This window comes from Ursus americanus, chromosome 5, assembly GCF_024610735.1.
Source record: "Ursus americanus isolate L20-20 chromosome 5, mUrsAme1.1.p, whole genome shotgun sequence".
Taxonomy (NCBI): Eukaryota; Metazoa; Chordata; class Mammalia; order Carnivora; family Ursidae; genus Ursus; species Ursus americanus.
The window spans coordinates 84,799,426-84,816,217 of record NC_142131.1 but is presented as its reverse complement, the minus strand read 5'-3'; the positions used below and the strand labels follow the sequence as shown (position 1 = coordinate 84,816,217).

The following is a 16,792-nucleotide window of genomic DNA, read 5'->3' as shown; positions in this document are numbered from 1 at the left end:
TTAAGGACTTTTTTTTTTTTTCCCTTGCTGCTTTCAGGATTCTTTTCTTGTCTGTGTATTTTGTGAATTTGACTGTGATATGTCTTGGTAATGGCAGACATTTGTTAAATTTAATGGATGTATTCTGTGCGTCTTGTATTTTCATGTTTATTTCCTTCCCCAGATCAGGAAAATTTTCAGCTATGATTTGCTCAAATAAACCTGCTTCCCCTTTTTCTCTTCTTCTTCTGGGAGTCCTATAATATGAATGTTATTATTCTCAAGGAGTCACTGACTTTGCTTAGTCTACACTCATGATCTAATGCCTAACTTTCCCTTTGCTTTTCAGCTTCATTATTTTCCATATTTTATCTTCTATATCACTGATTTATTCCTCTGTTTCATCCATCCTTATTTTCATAGCAACCATTTGGGTTTACATCTCAGTTATAGCATTTTTATTTTTGGCCTGGCTGATTTTTATTTCTTTTTTCTATGTAATAGGGGATTCTCTATTGAGTTCTAAGCTTTTTTCAAGCTCAGCTCATATCCTTATAATTCTTGTCTAAAATTCTGTTTCAGATATCTTACTTATATCAATATTGATAAAATACCTGACCATTATTTCCTCCTGTTCTTTCTTTTGGGGTGAATTCTTCCATCTTGTCATTTTTGTCTAGGTCCCTGTTTTTTTGTGTGATTGTTATGAAAGCCTGTTATATTCCTGCTCCTCAGAATAATGGCTATATTAAAAAGAGGTAAACAAGAGGGGGTGGTCCTATATGCACTCTGGTGTTGTGTTTTATCTGTTCCTATCATCAGGTGAGTCGTTTGTGATTTCTCATCCTGTGCAGTTGGGGGTGTTTGGACCTCATCTTCTGCTCTGTCCAATTTTAACTAGGTACGTTTTGATCTGCTTGTTGAAAGAAGCTAGATAAAAAAAAAAAGAAAAGAAGAAGAAGAAGAAGAAGAAGAAGAAGAAGAAGAAGAGGAAAGGGAAAGGGAAGAAGAAGGGGAAGAAGAAGCAGCTAGATCCTATTTCCCATAGTATGGAGACTATGCAGCATTCTATGATCAGTAGACTTAGTGTGTACACACAAGGTGTTTGTGCTGGTCTTCTGGGGGAGGGGCCTGCTGCACTGATTCTCAGGCAGACATGCCCTAGTAGGGATGTACCTTCAGGGCACAGGGGGCCAGCCTTGGTGCATGTGGTTCCAGTCTCCATTGGGGGGTACTGTGTTGCTCATTGAAGTGGTTCGTTCTGTTAGGTAGGAGAAAATGGTGTCACTCTGCTCTCCCATCTCTGGAGGAGGAAGTTTGCATCACTCTTCAGGAAGCCCTCACAGAAGAGCAAACAATTATCCATCTTTTGTTACCAACTTCCATCAAATCCCCACCCTCACTCTGTCTGTGTCTGAGCTGTCTACCTGCCAGGCAACACATTACTCCTGTGCTTTATCTCAGATATGTGGCTGGGTTTCAAAACTCTAAATTTACAGATCCGTGGGGTGGACCCATGCTGATCCTCTGGGGTAGGGTCTCACTGTATTTTTGTCATTTGCTGATTTGTTCCACAAATGTTATCACATGACTACACAGTGGTTCAGAGTTTATTGTGCAGCACAGCAAAATGCTGGCACCAAGATTTCCTGCCCTATCTGATCCTATGCTAATGAAAAGGGCATCATGTTGGCCCCACCAGTTATTTTGTCCCTGCAGAAGCCATACCATCACTCTCAAATGCACTCCAAGAAGGGGAAATGTTTCTCCCTGTGTGATGCAGGAGATCCTCAGACCAAGCTGGACACTCCTGGGTCTCCACCCTCCTTCCCCACAGGAGCACTTCTAAGCCTGCCAGCATGACCCTGATGATGGTACAGACCTTTAAAACTTCAGACTTTGCACTCCACTGCTTATAATAACTTGCAGTAGTCAGCACCTCTCCTTTTCCCAGTCAATGGTTTTGGGCAAGAGTTTTTCTTGTGCCATCCCTTGCTTGCTGCTTTCACTTTCTCTATTTCTCTCTCATTCTTCTCTCTGTGATCAAGGAGATCCCTTCTGTAGCAACCACAATTCTTGTCTTCCTCATATAACTCTCCACAGCTCCTACATTCCATGAGGTGCCCATGTTTCTCCCTCCAGATATGCAGTTTGTTCTCACAGGTCTCAGATCAATTTTATGGGTGTTTAGGATGATTTGATCGATCTGTGTTTGAGGGATGAGGCATGTTCAGAGTCCCACTACTCCTCTGCCATCTTAACTGCTCCTGATTTTCTTAGTTTTAGTTAAAGCAGAGTTTCAGGCATTTCAGCAAAATGAGGTTGTATTGTGTCTTATGTAACTGGAATAATTAATGTTGGCAAATTATTTTTGCCATGAATTTCCCCTTGCCCTAATTTTCCACATTTTCTATATCGTATTCTACAAGACAGTTTACTGTTAGAAGAAAGACATTTCGATATGCTAGAAGCCTCTTCTCCTTAGCATTTATCTATGCCCTCTAGTTAATTGGTACCAGTAAAACACCTGTAATTGAATGAGTTGGTATAGTTCTCACTGCAATAAGGGAAAACACACATTGTAGGGAACTGTGGAGTGTCTGAGTAAAGGGATATTAGAGGTAACATGAATGAGAACATTTTTACTTAATTATTGTTGTAATGAACTACATTTACTTATCATTATTACTATTTATTTTATTATTATTTTTTTGTAATGGAGTGAGAATTTTTACTGATCATTGTAATGATTTGGGTTTGGAAGGCACTTCAAGCTCACTTTTCCTTCATTAGTTTTTCAAAGGGTCTGAAATAGCTGAGGACTTTTTCACTGCTGTTAACTTGAGGAAGGTGAAATATATCTGTGTTTTGGCTTGTCAAGATTCCTTTGTCAGCCACCAGGCATCCTATGGTACATAACCTAATTTCCAGTAATTTGTATTCTCTTATACAGGCAGCATCCTAGAGGAGTTCCTTTTCATGAACCATATTCTAGCCTTCAGAAACATGAGATCTTCACCCAGAAAAGTTCTATGTGCATGGGTCATGCAATGCAGCACTCCTCCATCACACTACAGAGTAGCTACTGGCCCTTTCCTCACTCCCAACATTCCAGGGAGAAGGCAAACATAGGTCCACTCTGTTCTTCAGATTTTATGGACAGACTAACAAACCTCTTAATTGTTTTCCCATATGTTTTAAGTGATGGGTAGGCAAGCATACCATCTCCCAATTTTCTGGGACAGTAACTCAGAACACACCTACAGATCTTTCCTAAAACCTCCATGTTCTCTCTTGACTTTATTACATACTGCATGCCCATGAACACGTAGATTCATGTAAGCAGACTTAGGCAACATCTTTTAAAATGGCCTATGATGATGGGTTTGGTATTCATTTGGAATAGTTCATTTATTATTATTATTATTATTATTATTATTATTATTATTATTATTGTTATTTTGATCAAGGGTTTCATTTTAATATTTATTTAGTTATATATTATTTTATTGTAATACAGCCAAATGTTCTGTTAGTGGCACAAAGAAAATCCATTTCAGCTCAACTGTCATGTTGCTTCAGCTACTTCCATCTGCAACCTAATTTAAAACCATTCTGTTTCAACTTTATCTGTGTCCCATAGGTCTTCTACTTTCTCACCTAGGCCCGCTCTTACTGCACTTCATGTCATCTTGAATTGAATTAACATTCCTTCACCATTTGCAGAAGTAGATACATCTTTTGGGTATTTTATTTATGTTATGTGGCCTTGAATTGTCATCAAGTAAATTGAACAGCATGCAATTCAAATCATTCTTGTCCATTAATAAAAGTACATACTTGAGACTGAAAAGATAAAAAGGTATAATTTATGACACTGATGCTTAGATTTATTTAAAGGAAAAAAATCCAGCAGATTTTTTTTATGTTGAATAATTATTTTTATTTAATAATAATTTTTATTATATTATGTTAGTCACTATACAGTACATCCCTAGTTTTTTATGTAAAGTCCCATGATTCATTACTTGCATATAACACCCAGTGCACCATGCAATACATTTTATATATATGTACGTATCCAAAGATTCAGCAGATTCAAAACAAGGCATTTTTTCCCTCAGTAACATGGAACATCTTCTTCCTGTGGCTTCTCTATATTACCTAATGGCTGGATGGTCAAAGGTTGCTTATTTTGTCCATTGTAGAGGGGGCCAGGGTAAAAGTATGGTCTCAAGGCTTCTGTGAAGTGCTGTTTGTAGGTGTAGATGTGAGACAGGTGGGTCACATTATAAAAGGAGACCTTCCCAGCCTCATAGTCCAGGAAGATTCCAACAATCTCAGGAGGTTCCTCAAGGTGGAGTGTTACCCGTGGATTTGCAAGAGCTTGGTAGTCATTACCTTTTTTTAAGCACAATGTCCATATCCCAGACTCTGGGGAGACCAAGATTTCTCCTTGTCTGCAGACAGAATCTTTACAAATGCCTAGAGTCCATTTCATTTTATCTTTCACATTCACTTCCCAGTAGTGTCTACCTGTGGAAAATTTTTGCTGACCTAATACAGAGATTAGGTTATCAAATCGTTTCCTACTTTTGGGTAGTTCCTGCATGGTAGCAATTGCTTTCACACTTTTGTTGTCTTCAGCAACTTGGAGATATGGGTGAGCTGTCTCTGGATCCAGGGTAACATTTTCTATGGAAGAATATGTTGTCAGTCTTGGCTATGATCAATAATAATCCACAATAATTAACACAATGTACAAGCCCTTCCTCTGTCTAGGAACTTCCTCTAGCTTTCCTCAAATGAAGCTCTCCTTTCCCTCAGGTCATGCTTTTTATATCACCTCTATTTATCAACTCACAGACTTGAGCACTTGATAATGAACATCTGTCCAGAATGGAAATAAAATGAATATCTAAACATACAGATTTTTTCTAGTCAAAATATTTTTTGCAAATATCAATATTACATTGAATACTTATTATGTGCCTAGTGCTATTTGAAGCACATTTATAAATATTTAATTTTCATAACAAAGCAATAAAATGGAGAAATGTTTTTATTATGTAGCTGAGACAGCAAAGGTTTAGAGAAATTTATTCAAATATGATTACTATTATCCATAAATGTTTGGATTCAAGTTCATATCTATCTAAGTTAGTATGAATTAATGAAGAATATTTTTATATATTTACTTTAAATCTGAATGTTCTGGCAATTTAAACTCTGCTCTAATGAACTCCTTATTATCTAATGAAATTTAACTCAATTTACTGAATTATTTTTTTTCTAAAAGTGCCATTATATGGGTACAAAATTTCACAGATACATGAATTCAAAAATAATTTTTAAAGTGTTGAAAGCATATAAACACAGAAGCCTGAGATAAAAATGATCTAGATATTTACCTAATTACACAAGATTCTGTTAATATGGTCTATAACTATTTTTCCAATGAATTAATAGTTGCAGGTAAAACTAAATTTTACTTTGTTAGTACAACCAACCACAGAGAAAATTCAACTAGTATTAAAGTAATATAAAAATAACTAAGGAATTTTATACGTTAGCACTGTAAATATAGGATTATGTTCCCTTAAAGCTGCTGCAACTATTTTGCTCATAGGCATTTTTTTCCAAGGCAATATCTGATAAATACACTCTATTTAGTTTCAACTGGTAAATGTGCTTGTAAAATTGTCTAGTGAATGTGAATACTATGTCAATTAGTTATATAATCTGGAGAAATCTCTTATGTATACTCATCATATTTTCTTTATAAAGCATTGTACTAATACCTGACTTTTCTTCCTCAATAGTGTTTTTGTGGGAATCAAATGAAGATACTTCATTTGAAATAATTTATACAAAACTGTGAAATGTAACACAAATTGCTATTGTTCCTAATATTAAACAAAGGTCATAAATTTGACAATTGTTAGAATTCAAAAGATCCTGAAGGAGAAAGTCGTTTTCAATTTGACAAATCAATTTTTTGTGAATCATAGGCAATTAGTGTCATTGTGTCACTAGCCTCCATCCTAACACAGCTCCGTGGCAACCTACATTTACCCCCTTCCCTGTCAGCTACTCCTTATTACCATCCCTCAACTCATTTCTGGTTCTGAAAAGCATGTTGATGATATCATTTTGGGTTATAATATTCTGCTTCCCTCCATCACTGAATCTCAGAGAGCAGCACCATTTGTGATATGTAAGGAGCTATAGCTATAAACTACTCAAAAAAAAGCATGACAAAATGGAAGTTTTTGAGGGGAAAAAATTGTGTGTGTGTGTTCTGTGTGAGTTTGTGAGTGTTTACAGTCTCCCTTCTCTGGTGGCCCAGTGTGCTGGCTAAAAATAAGAATCCATATCCAAGTACTTCAGTCTTTAGTTACCTGCATATCTTCGAGCAAATTCCAACCCTAAAATTAAAAAAAAATTAAAAAAAATTTGAAACCAAGATTTAACAGTGAGTAAAACAGGAACGTGATGTGTGGTCAAAAGGCAGGCAGGTGCATAAGTCAGGGCTAGAGGTGGCCATTTTCATTACTCACCTTCTTTTCCCAGGAGCTTTAGCCTTTCTGAAAGAATGAAATGTAGTGAGAGTTTGCTTTGAAATATATTTCCATTTCTATCCTCACAGAGAAATATTACTTACCAAGTTCTCCATGAAGCTTTCCTGAAAAGCAAAACAGTGACAAATCCTTGTGAGAAGTTGGTTAGGACTTGTTAACTAAACTTTCTAATGTTTACACATGTAAATAATTTGTGTAAAAAAAAAAGAAAAGAAAATGGTTGGATTTAAGTTACATATTTGGAAAATAATGGTTTAAAGCCTTTTGGTTGGCTTTGTTTTAACATAATTCCAAGGATCATAATGCAAATTTTGATGAAAATTTGAGAGAGAAATTTGAAAGAGAAATACTCTCCCAGGTTCTTGCATTAAGCACATTTACCATGCAGACTGCAGACTGCCCTCACCAAAAAGCATGAGTCGAAGAACCCAGCACTGAAAGCACCAGTGAGGTTTGGATATAATTTCTGTTCCTTTGCACCTGAAGAATTAAAAACTAAATCCACTTAGTTATAATGATTGTTATAACTGATTGTTTTGAAAATGCAAATTTGTCCCAAAATAATTAACATATTAAGGAAGAATTTGAGTACATTGTGAATTTTGAATTTTTTATATGTGATTTTGTGGTATGGAAATCTCTATCCCATTGAATCTAGAGGCATAGAAATACATACAATATATCAACACACACACAAATACACACAAATAGGCATACATCTCAGAAGGACAATGACATACACCCATCCACAACTGGTATTGCAATTTTCCTCACTGCCACTTCACAGAGACTACAAGCCACCACCCTCACCATTGGTGCACAGCTCCATGCCCTATTTCTTTGGTTTTTATCCATATTTCTTTGCTGTTCTTTTTCTCCCTTTTTTCTAATTTATCTCATTATTGTCTGTTTATTTTATTCTCTTCTTTTGCACAAGTTTTTGGACATGGAGGTGGAGGTAGGGGAGGTACATGGACCCACATGTAAACTTCGGGGTCTCTTTCAAGATAAAGTGCCATATTATTGTAGTGTATAGATATTTACTAACAATTTAACAAGTATAAGATTCTGAAATCTATGTGAAATAAGTCAAGCAGAGAAAGACAATTCTCATATGATTTCTCTCATCAATGGAACATAAGAATTAGGAAGATCGGTAGGGGAAGAAAGGGATAAAGAAAGGGGGGTAATCAGAAGGGGGAATGAAGCATGAGAGACTATGGACTATGAGAAACAAACTGAGGGCTTCAGAGGGGAGGGGGTGGGGGAATGGGATAGACTGGTGATGGGTAGTAAGGAGGGCACGTATAGCATGGTGCGCTGGGTGTTATACGCAACTAATGAATCATCGAACTTTACATCAGAAACCAGGGATGTACTGTATGGTGACTAACATAATATAATAAAAAAAAACATTAAAAAAAGATTCTGAAATCATTTTGATAGTTTTTGTTTTATAAACAGTTCACCAACAAAATTTTTTACTACCATGCCTATAATGTCCTGTTATAGACTGAATTTCTTTCTAAAAAATTCTTATGTTAAAATCTTAACCCCCAATGTGATTATAATTAGGTCATGATAGTGAAGCCCTCATGAATAATATTAGTGCTCTTATTAGTAGAGACATAAGCATTGTTCTTGTTCTCAGCTTTCTGCTATCTGAGAACACAGATGGCCATCTGCAAACCAGGAAGAGAACTCTCAGACACCAGATATGCTGGTGACTTGACCTTGGATTTCCCAACTTCTAGAACTGTGAGAAAAATCAATAAAATGAAATGACAGCATAAAGAATGGGAGAAAGTATTTGTAAGTCATGATAAAAGAATTAATACCCAGAATATATAAATAAAATATCAACTCAATATCAAAAATCAAACAATCTGATTAAAGAATGGGCAGAGGAAATGAGCAGACATTTTCCATAGAAGGCATACAAATGCCCAAAAGAACAACAGGCACATGAAAAGATGACCAACATTATTACATACATATATATTCACAAGGAACATTTGTTACATTTTATTCATGACAGTCCTAATTTAATTGCAAAAATGTTCTACTTATCTAACACATTTTTATTGAGGGCCTTCTTCAGACAAAGATCTATTTTCATTGTGATGAGTATAACACAGTCTTAACCCACAGAGACATTGACAAGCAGCCAGCCAACTGAAACACCATTACATGTTATATATTATATATATTATATATAGCATTTATTATTACTTAACCATGAAAAAGAAGGAAAAGACACTTGTGATCACATGAATGGAAATGAAGTTTGAAGGCATTATGCTATGTGAAGTAAGTCAGAAAGAGAAATAAAAATACTGTATGGTATCACTTGTATGTGGAATTAAAAAAACAAAACAAAACACTGAAGTCATAGAAACAGAGACTAGAATGTGATTACCGAGGTTGAGGGTGGGGAGTTTCGGAGAGATGTTGGTCAAAGTGTAAAAACTTACAACTGGAAGATGAGTAAGTTCTGAAGGTCTTTTGCACAGCCAGGGATTGTAGTCAACATTTCAGTATTATAAACTTCAAAGTTGCTAAGATGATAGATCTTATTTTTTCTTATTCAACAAATGAATTATAATTATGCAACATTATGGAGGTGTTAGCTGATACTATGATAGTAATTGCATGGCAATACATAAATGTACCAAATCAACATGTTGTATACCTTAAACTTACACAATGTAATATGACAATAACATTTCAATAAAATATATAAACAATTATCTTATTTTATTAATGTTATACAGAACCACCTTCAAGTTGTTAAGGGACTAGGTTTTAAATGTCCTCACCACAAAAAAGAAATGATAATTATGTGATATGATGTTGATGTAAGAGGTATTAGCTAATGTTAGTTTGGTCATCATATTGCAATACAGAAATGAATTAAATAAAAAATAAAAATAAATTAGAATTCTTATGGAGATGAGCTTTGCCAGATACCTTACTGAATATAAAATGCTTATTATGTGTTCAATATCGTGTTTAATATTTCCTTGTGATTGATATGTAAGTTAAGTATATTTAGCATCCAGTTATCAACAGAACTCTTCTTTCTTTTGCAAAAGTTTTACATTTACTAGAAAATAAAGTTAATTTATTTTAAATAGTCTACTATCAATATGCATATATATCACACATTCACCTTCATCAAAATGGTGATTTTATTTTATAATGCAGATAATAAAATAATACTCTAAGAAAATTATAACAATAATTGGGTATCATTTTAACACATTAAATTGTATAATGTACTCATAATTATCATTTAATTTTTCTAGGTGTGTTAGCACAAGAATATAGATACCACAACAGAAATCACAGTCATGCAAAATGAGGAAGAAATTTGTATTCAAAGATATGGCATAGAGGTTTAAGTAATATAAATATTTATGACACAGAAAATGTCATGCAGTTAAAGACATAGCAATTATTAACTTTTTAAGGTACCTCCACATGTTTTCCAAAGTGGCTGTACCAACTTGCATTCCCACCAACAGTGTAAGAGGGATTCCCTTTCTTCACATCCTCTCCAACATTTGTTGTTTCCTGCCTTGTCAATTTTTGCCATTCTAACTGGTGTAAGGTGGTATCTCAAGGTGGTTTTGATTTGAATTTCCCTTATGGCTAATGATTTTTTCATGTGTCTATTAGCCATTTGTACATCTTCATTGGAAAAGTGTCTGTTCACATCTTCTGCCCATTCTTTGCTTTGATTATTTGTTTCACGTGTATTGAATTTGAAAAGTTAAAAATTGAGCTACCCTATGATCCAGCCATTGCACTACTGGGTATTTACCCCAAAGATACAAACGTAGTGTAGAGAAGGGCCATATGCACCCCAATGTTCATAGCAGCATTGTCCATAATAGCGAAATTCTGGAAGGAGCTGAGATGCCCTTCAACAGATGACTGGATTAAAAAGATGTGATCTATATATACAATGGAATATTACTCAGCCATCAGAAAGAATGATTACACAACATTTGCAGCAACATGGACGAGACTGGAGGATATAATGCTAAGTGAAATAAGTCAAGCAGAGAAAGACAATTATCATATGGTTTCACTTATTTATGGAACATAAGAAATAGGAAGATCGGTAGGAGAAGGAAGGGAAGAAGAAAGGGGGGGTAAACAGAAGGGGGAATGAACCATGAGAGACTGTGGACTCTGGGAAACAAAGTGAAGGCTTCAGAGGGGAGGGGGGTGGGGGATTGGGATAGGCCGGTGATGGGTATTAAGGAGGGCACACATTGCATGGTGCACTAGGTGTTATATGCAAATAATGAATCATGGAACATTGCATCAAAAAACTGGGGATGTACTGTATGGTGACTAATATAACAATATAAAAATTATTAAAAAAAGAAAAGAAATACCAATTATGTCAATAGATAATACTATTTTAAACTAGCGTCTCCTGGCAATCAGCTAAGGATGGTTCAAAATATGAACAGAACTTTCTCAATCTATAACCAAATCATATCTCCACCAGGTATGATCTGTGTGATATCAAGAAAGTACCTTAAATTAGGATGATACTGTATTCTATAATGTGATGGATAAATGAGCTAATGTGAAAAATTTTAAAAAATTGCATTCAGCAACTGGTATTTAACTTATCTGACATGTCCACAAGCAAGATTTACTACTTTTTATCATGACATTCCTTAATTAATTTAATTGCCAAAATTTCCTACTTATCCAGTACATTTTTATTGAGGGTCTTTGTCAGACCAAGATCTATTTTCATTGTGATGAGTATGACAAAGTCTCTCAACTCACAGAAACAAAGACAAGGTGCCTGCCATTGAAACATGATTCTAAAATCAAGGTGCTTTAAGAGAACAAGAAGCATCAGCAGAGGGGCACCTGGGTGACTCATTCAGTTAGACATTCAGTTTAACATTTGCCTTCAGCTCAGGTCATGATCTCAGGGTCCAGGGATCCAGTCTGGGAATTTGGAATCCTGGCTCCCAGCTCAGCAGGGAGCCTGCTTTTCTGGCTCTCTCTCACTCTCAATCTCAAACGAATAAATAAAATCTTTAAAAAAAAAGTGTCAGCAGAGGCACTGATTCTGACTTTAACAAGGATAATTTTCTTTTTGTTCAATTAAAAACATCATTTGTTATAAAAAATAATATGTGTTAATGTATTTTAAAAAATAAAAGAGGGAAAAAATATCCCACGAGGTTTCCATTAACCAGTTACAACCACATTAAAATACTTTGCCAACTCTGGATTTTATATGCAACCAATGAATCGTTGAACACTACATCAAAAGCTAATGATGTACTTTATGTTGGTTAGTTGAATTGAAATTAAAAAAATAAAATAAATAAAAATAAAATATTGTGCCATATGCTCTATGTAAATATCCAGAATATTTTACCCCACAATAACAAAAGGAATAATCCAATACATGGTTTTCATAATGTGCACTATTTTTTTCAAAATTAATTTTAACATATTCCATGATAATAAACACTCTTCTATAACATAATCTAGTGATTGGATGGTTTCCTTTTTTGTAAACAACATTTCATAAAATAGTCCTTTTTTGTGCACTGAATTACTGATTTTTCCCTTATTCTCATAAAAGTAAAAAACAAAACTATTGATCATTTATAAATCTCATCTCTGAGCTAATCTGAGAGAAACAGAAAAAAAGAGAAAAGACACACAGAAAAATGACTGAATCAAAAACATATTAAGTGAAAATACAGTTTGTTACTTAAAGACCAAAGACAAAGCAATAAATTAAAAACAGAATAAAGTTTAAACTTTTTTTTCCCCAAATGTCAATGAGGGTTTGGTACTATTTATTAGAATTTTAGGCAATTGAAGAGATAACTAACGGTAACAAAGTTGATAAATTACTGGCACTAGGATATTGAATTTTATTGCCATCTCAATGAACAAAATCAATGTATCCAGGCGCCCAGGCTAGAAGAGAGGGATGGTTGTTTGTATTTCCTTCTCCCATCACCTCCTACTTCACCCTCCACCTTGAGTTCCTCATTGGGACTTCTTGATTCTAGCTCCATCATAGGTTTCCATCATGGTCATCCCCTCCTGAGTCTTTCTCAACTACTGTGGAAGTCCCTTTACTGGTTTCCTAATGCCCATTCTTGCACACGTCATTGGATTCTCTAATGCAGTCTTTTTAAAACACTAATCTTATAATCTTATTAGGTTAAATCCATCCTCACTCAAAATTCTTCGGTTCCTTTAACTACTCATAGGAATGATGTTAAATTCTAAAAGTGACAAGTTGTTTATGATCAGCCTTCTGTCTACATCCTCAGTCATATTTTCTCCTAGTTCTTTTTTTAAAAGATTTTATTTATTTGTTTGACAGAGAGAGAGTAAGCAAGAAAGAGAGAGACAAGCACAAGCAGGAGGAGAGGGAGAAGCAGACTCCCAGCTGAGGAGGGAGCCGAGTGCAGGGCTTCATCCCAGGACTCTGGGATCATGACCTGACCAAAGGCAGATGCTTGACTGACTGAGCTACCCAGGTGCCCCTCTCCTAGTTCTTTATCCTGTTTTTTTGTTTGTTTGTTTTTAATTTTTGTTATTCTTGTTTTAATGTTAGGTGCATGAGGTAAAGAATATGTGCTTTGTTTTTACCTATGTATTGTCATTTTAAAACACAATTTGATATAACAGACTTTGATAAATAAATGTAGGTTGTTGATGATGATCATAATGATGATAAATAATATATTTTCCTGTCAGAATGTATCCCACATGACTAACCTACCTCTCTTAAACTATAAATAAATGCTTTCCTTCTTTTAAGGATAACTAGCTTTATTTATTTATTTTTAATAAGAGAAGAGTTGTTTGTTGGCATTCTCTGTCAAATGAATTCAAGTTATTTCTTTACTCCAAAGGAATATTAATTTAATTCTGGGAAAATGAGTTGAGAAGAATTATTGGAAATGTAATAAATTGATGTGCAATGGTTTTCAGAATTGGATTAATGTGAAGTTAATCTGATTTCATCAGAATGGGTTTATGTTATACAGATCTACTCCGAGTACTTTTACTTTTGATCAACAGTTTTCATTAAATGAGAATATTTGTCACACAGAAAATTTAAATCCGAATATGATTCCAAAGTCAGATAAAGCAAGGACAGTATTGCAAGCACTATCCTGTGGGTCTCCAAGCCAAGAATCACGGAGTCAGAAAGAAACCACAGATTTTACACAGGATTTCTCTCTTTCATTAAACTACTGGCTTTATGCAGGATTTTTCTTACACATTAAAGAGATCAGTAGTTACATAATAACTAAATAATATATACAATTAGTGGCATTGAAGACTAACCATGAGACTTTCTTGAGAAGTCTCTTAAGTAAGCAGGTATACATTTCTTGGATGAGTTTACATAACTAAGTATAGCTAAGTTTACATATAAGCTTAGTTTACATAACTAAGTGTATAGCTCAGAGTAGATTTCCTCTATTAGATTTCCCTTTTTTACCACTAACCATATAATCTGTTCTCTATGTTCAAGAAAATAATGTTGTTGAAATGAAAATGATATCCTTGTACCCTTTTTTTTTGTTTAGTATTTTTGTGATTCCCTGAATTCCTTGGATAATATTCAAAAGTCTGTTTCCAGGATTACATTCAAAATTCTTAGAATGGTAATGAGATGTTGCATTTCCCAGCCTTTGCCTACCCTATAACCCTGGGTAGGTTTTCTGAACCAGAGTCAACTGGGTAATATGTCTCCTCTAATAGAATCATGGGCTCACCTCCCCCAAGTTCAGTTCCTGCTTTTCACATGCTAGCCCTCTCTTTGGTCTACCTATTCTCTTCACTACCACTAGTCTCATTTCTGTTGCTGCTTCTTCAGCAAATCTACAACCCATGACTAAACCCAATCTCACTATTGTATGTGTTCATGGCATCATGAACCCTCCTCCAAACACTTATGAGAACATTTGTTTACATTTATCATGTAAATGTGGAATGTGTATCTGTCCTGAAATAGCAATTCCCAAAGTGAAAGAATCTTTTTTCCCCCTCATACAGCACTGACTATAGAATAGGCAGTTAATTACCATAGGCACAAGGAATGACTGACGTAATTGCATGGAGCAGATGTAAGATCTGAGTTCTAGCCCTCACCAGCAGTAGCTGATGAATCTGGTTCTTCTTTATTTATGGCTAAAACTTTTCCTGTGTTATGAACACTTTGCTTTTTAAAGAGTAGCAGAAAAATATTTTCATTGTTTCTAAACATTTTTAAGTCATAAGTGGGGTGTTGGATTTGGGCATTTTTATAATAATGAAAGAATATCAAGTGTGGAATGTTCAAACACTGCTTCCATCAAAAATAAATATCACTTACCATTTTCTTTTTCCATAGTCTCTATATAAAGAAATAAACAAAACAACAGTATGTTAGAATATGTCTTCTTATCCTTATTCATGGAAATTCTGTCCTATAACTTGGTCTTATTTGACAACAGAGATCCTGAGACCATAGATTTGATGATCCAGTATATATCTCTGACACAGAGAAAGAAACTTGTTTACTGAATAATAATAATAATAATAATTATTATTATTATTAATAATAATAATAATGATACATAACTCAATCTAAAAAATCCTATTAGGCTTGTAAATGTGTTTATTTGGAAATAAAACAGGATATTTAAAAAAGATGAGGTCTGAAAGTTAAGAAAATAGATGCCAAGGACCTACAAATTCTACCCATTCTTCCCAGAATTGGAGGTTGTCTGAAACTGGCCTTCAGATCCTTATTTTACTACAAGATCATTCACAATACCCAGGAGATTTTAAGAAGAAACTGAAAATAAACAACAAAAAAATACTTCCTAAGAATTTCTAAGGATTTCCTCAGAGGGGGGGTTTGCTTTAGCTTACCTTTTGTTAACGAGATGGTGTCTTTAACATATTCACCTCAGGCAATAGTTCCCTAATTTGAACAACCATAAAAACTTAAGACATGTCTCTTGGAGTTTTAGAAATAGAGATGTAGTTTCCTGATCTACACTTTAAAATGCTCCACACCTTAGGTTGTTTAGTCCTGCAGTCTTGGAAACCTCCCACGCCATCTGAACCTATTGCAGATTTGTCTTCCAGAGCAAACTTTATATGGCTGCGGACTTAGAGGCAATTAGATTTTCCATGGTTTTTACCCTCAACCACATCATAATAACTCGTTGTTTTGAGTGTTTCAGATTAGAGTCAGCAATGTCGACACAAGGTCTTTCTTGAGAAGTCTCTTAAGTAGATAATATAGTATGTTTCATGGACAGTACTAAATTAATTTAAATAAGTACATTTTCAAAATACCTATTTATTAAACATTTGACCAAATGTGACTATAGGACACACAGTTGTATGTGCCTATATGACTGGTTTATATATAACTTGGAAATCATTAAGATTATGCAAGAAGTAATCTCATTCAATCTCACTATTAGCCTTTCAAATAAACTTCCCAGAATTATTTTTTCCATATAGGTTTGGATTATTAAATTGTCCAGTCCATGCAATGCCCCTTGCTTCTCCTTCTCTCACCTCCCATGAAGTTTCCAGTTCCTCAAGGGAAAAGAGCTGAAAGTGGAGTAGAGTGTGGGTTTGTGGAAAGGAAGGAGAAAAACTTTTCTCACATCAGGGTCATCTGTGTGTATAGATGGTATAATGCTCACTTTTTTTCTGGGGAGGATTTTGGTAGATTCCTCAAGGTCCTCCCTCCCAATTCCCAAACTATTTATATCCTTTCTCGGGGTATGAGTACTTGATAACTCTTTTAGGAACTCCTCCCTCTCTATGATTCCCCTGAGGTCTCATAGAGCCTAGTGTGAAGTCTCAGGCAAGTCCATTTCTAGGCAGCTCCAGACCAAGATTATTCACCAAGCCTTATTCATGGCTCAGAGGATTATGTCCAAAGACATGAGATTCAAAATAATATAAGATAGTCAATATAAGAGTTTAATTTTGACATTAAGTGTTTCTGTGAAAATAAGTGTTCTGTGATCGTTAAAAGTTAGAACAGGAAAGAAAACAGAGCTCCGTTTCTCTTTTCCTACATAATTTAGAAAAATAAGGAGCAAAACAAACAGGCAAAGAAAAAATCATAAATAAATTCAATTTTTCCATCCAACAGGTATTTTTGGACTGGCCACCCTTACTCTACACTGATCAGGCTA

At 34.8% G+C, this 16,792-nt stretch overlaps 1 protein-coding gene across 1 annotated transcript in view; it reads right to left on the bottom strand.

Moving 5' to 3' along the window:
• Positions 1-4,099: 4,099 nt before the first annotated feature.
• LOC123791162 (butyrophilin subfamily 1 member A1-like) overlaps positions 4,100-16,792 on the bottom strand; it is a 61,566-nt gene continuing 48,873 nt past the window's right edge. The window contains exons 4-6 of the mRNA XM_087862474.1: positions 6,967-7,040; positions 6,381-6,407; positions 4,100-4,702 (exon numbers count right to left, since the gene is read on the bottom strand). Of these exons, the coding sequence (XP_087718600.1) occupies positions 4,100-4,702; positions 6,381-6,407; positions 6,967-7,040 (704 nt within the window). The remainder of the gene's footprint in view (positions 4,703-6,380; positions 6,408-6,966; positions 7,041-16,792) is intronic.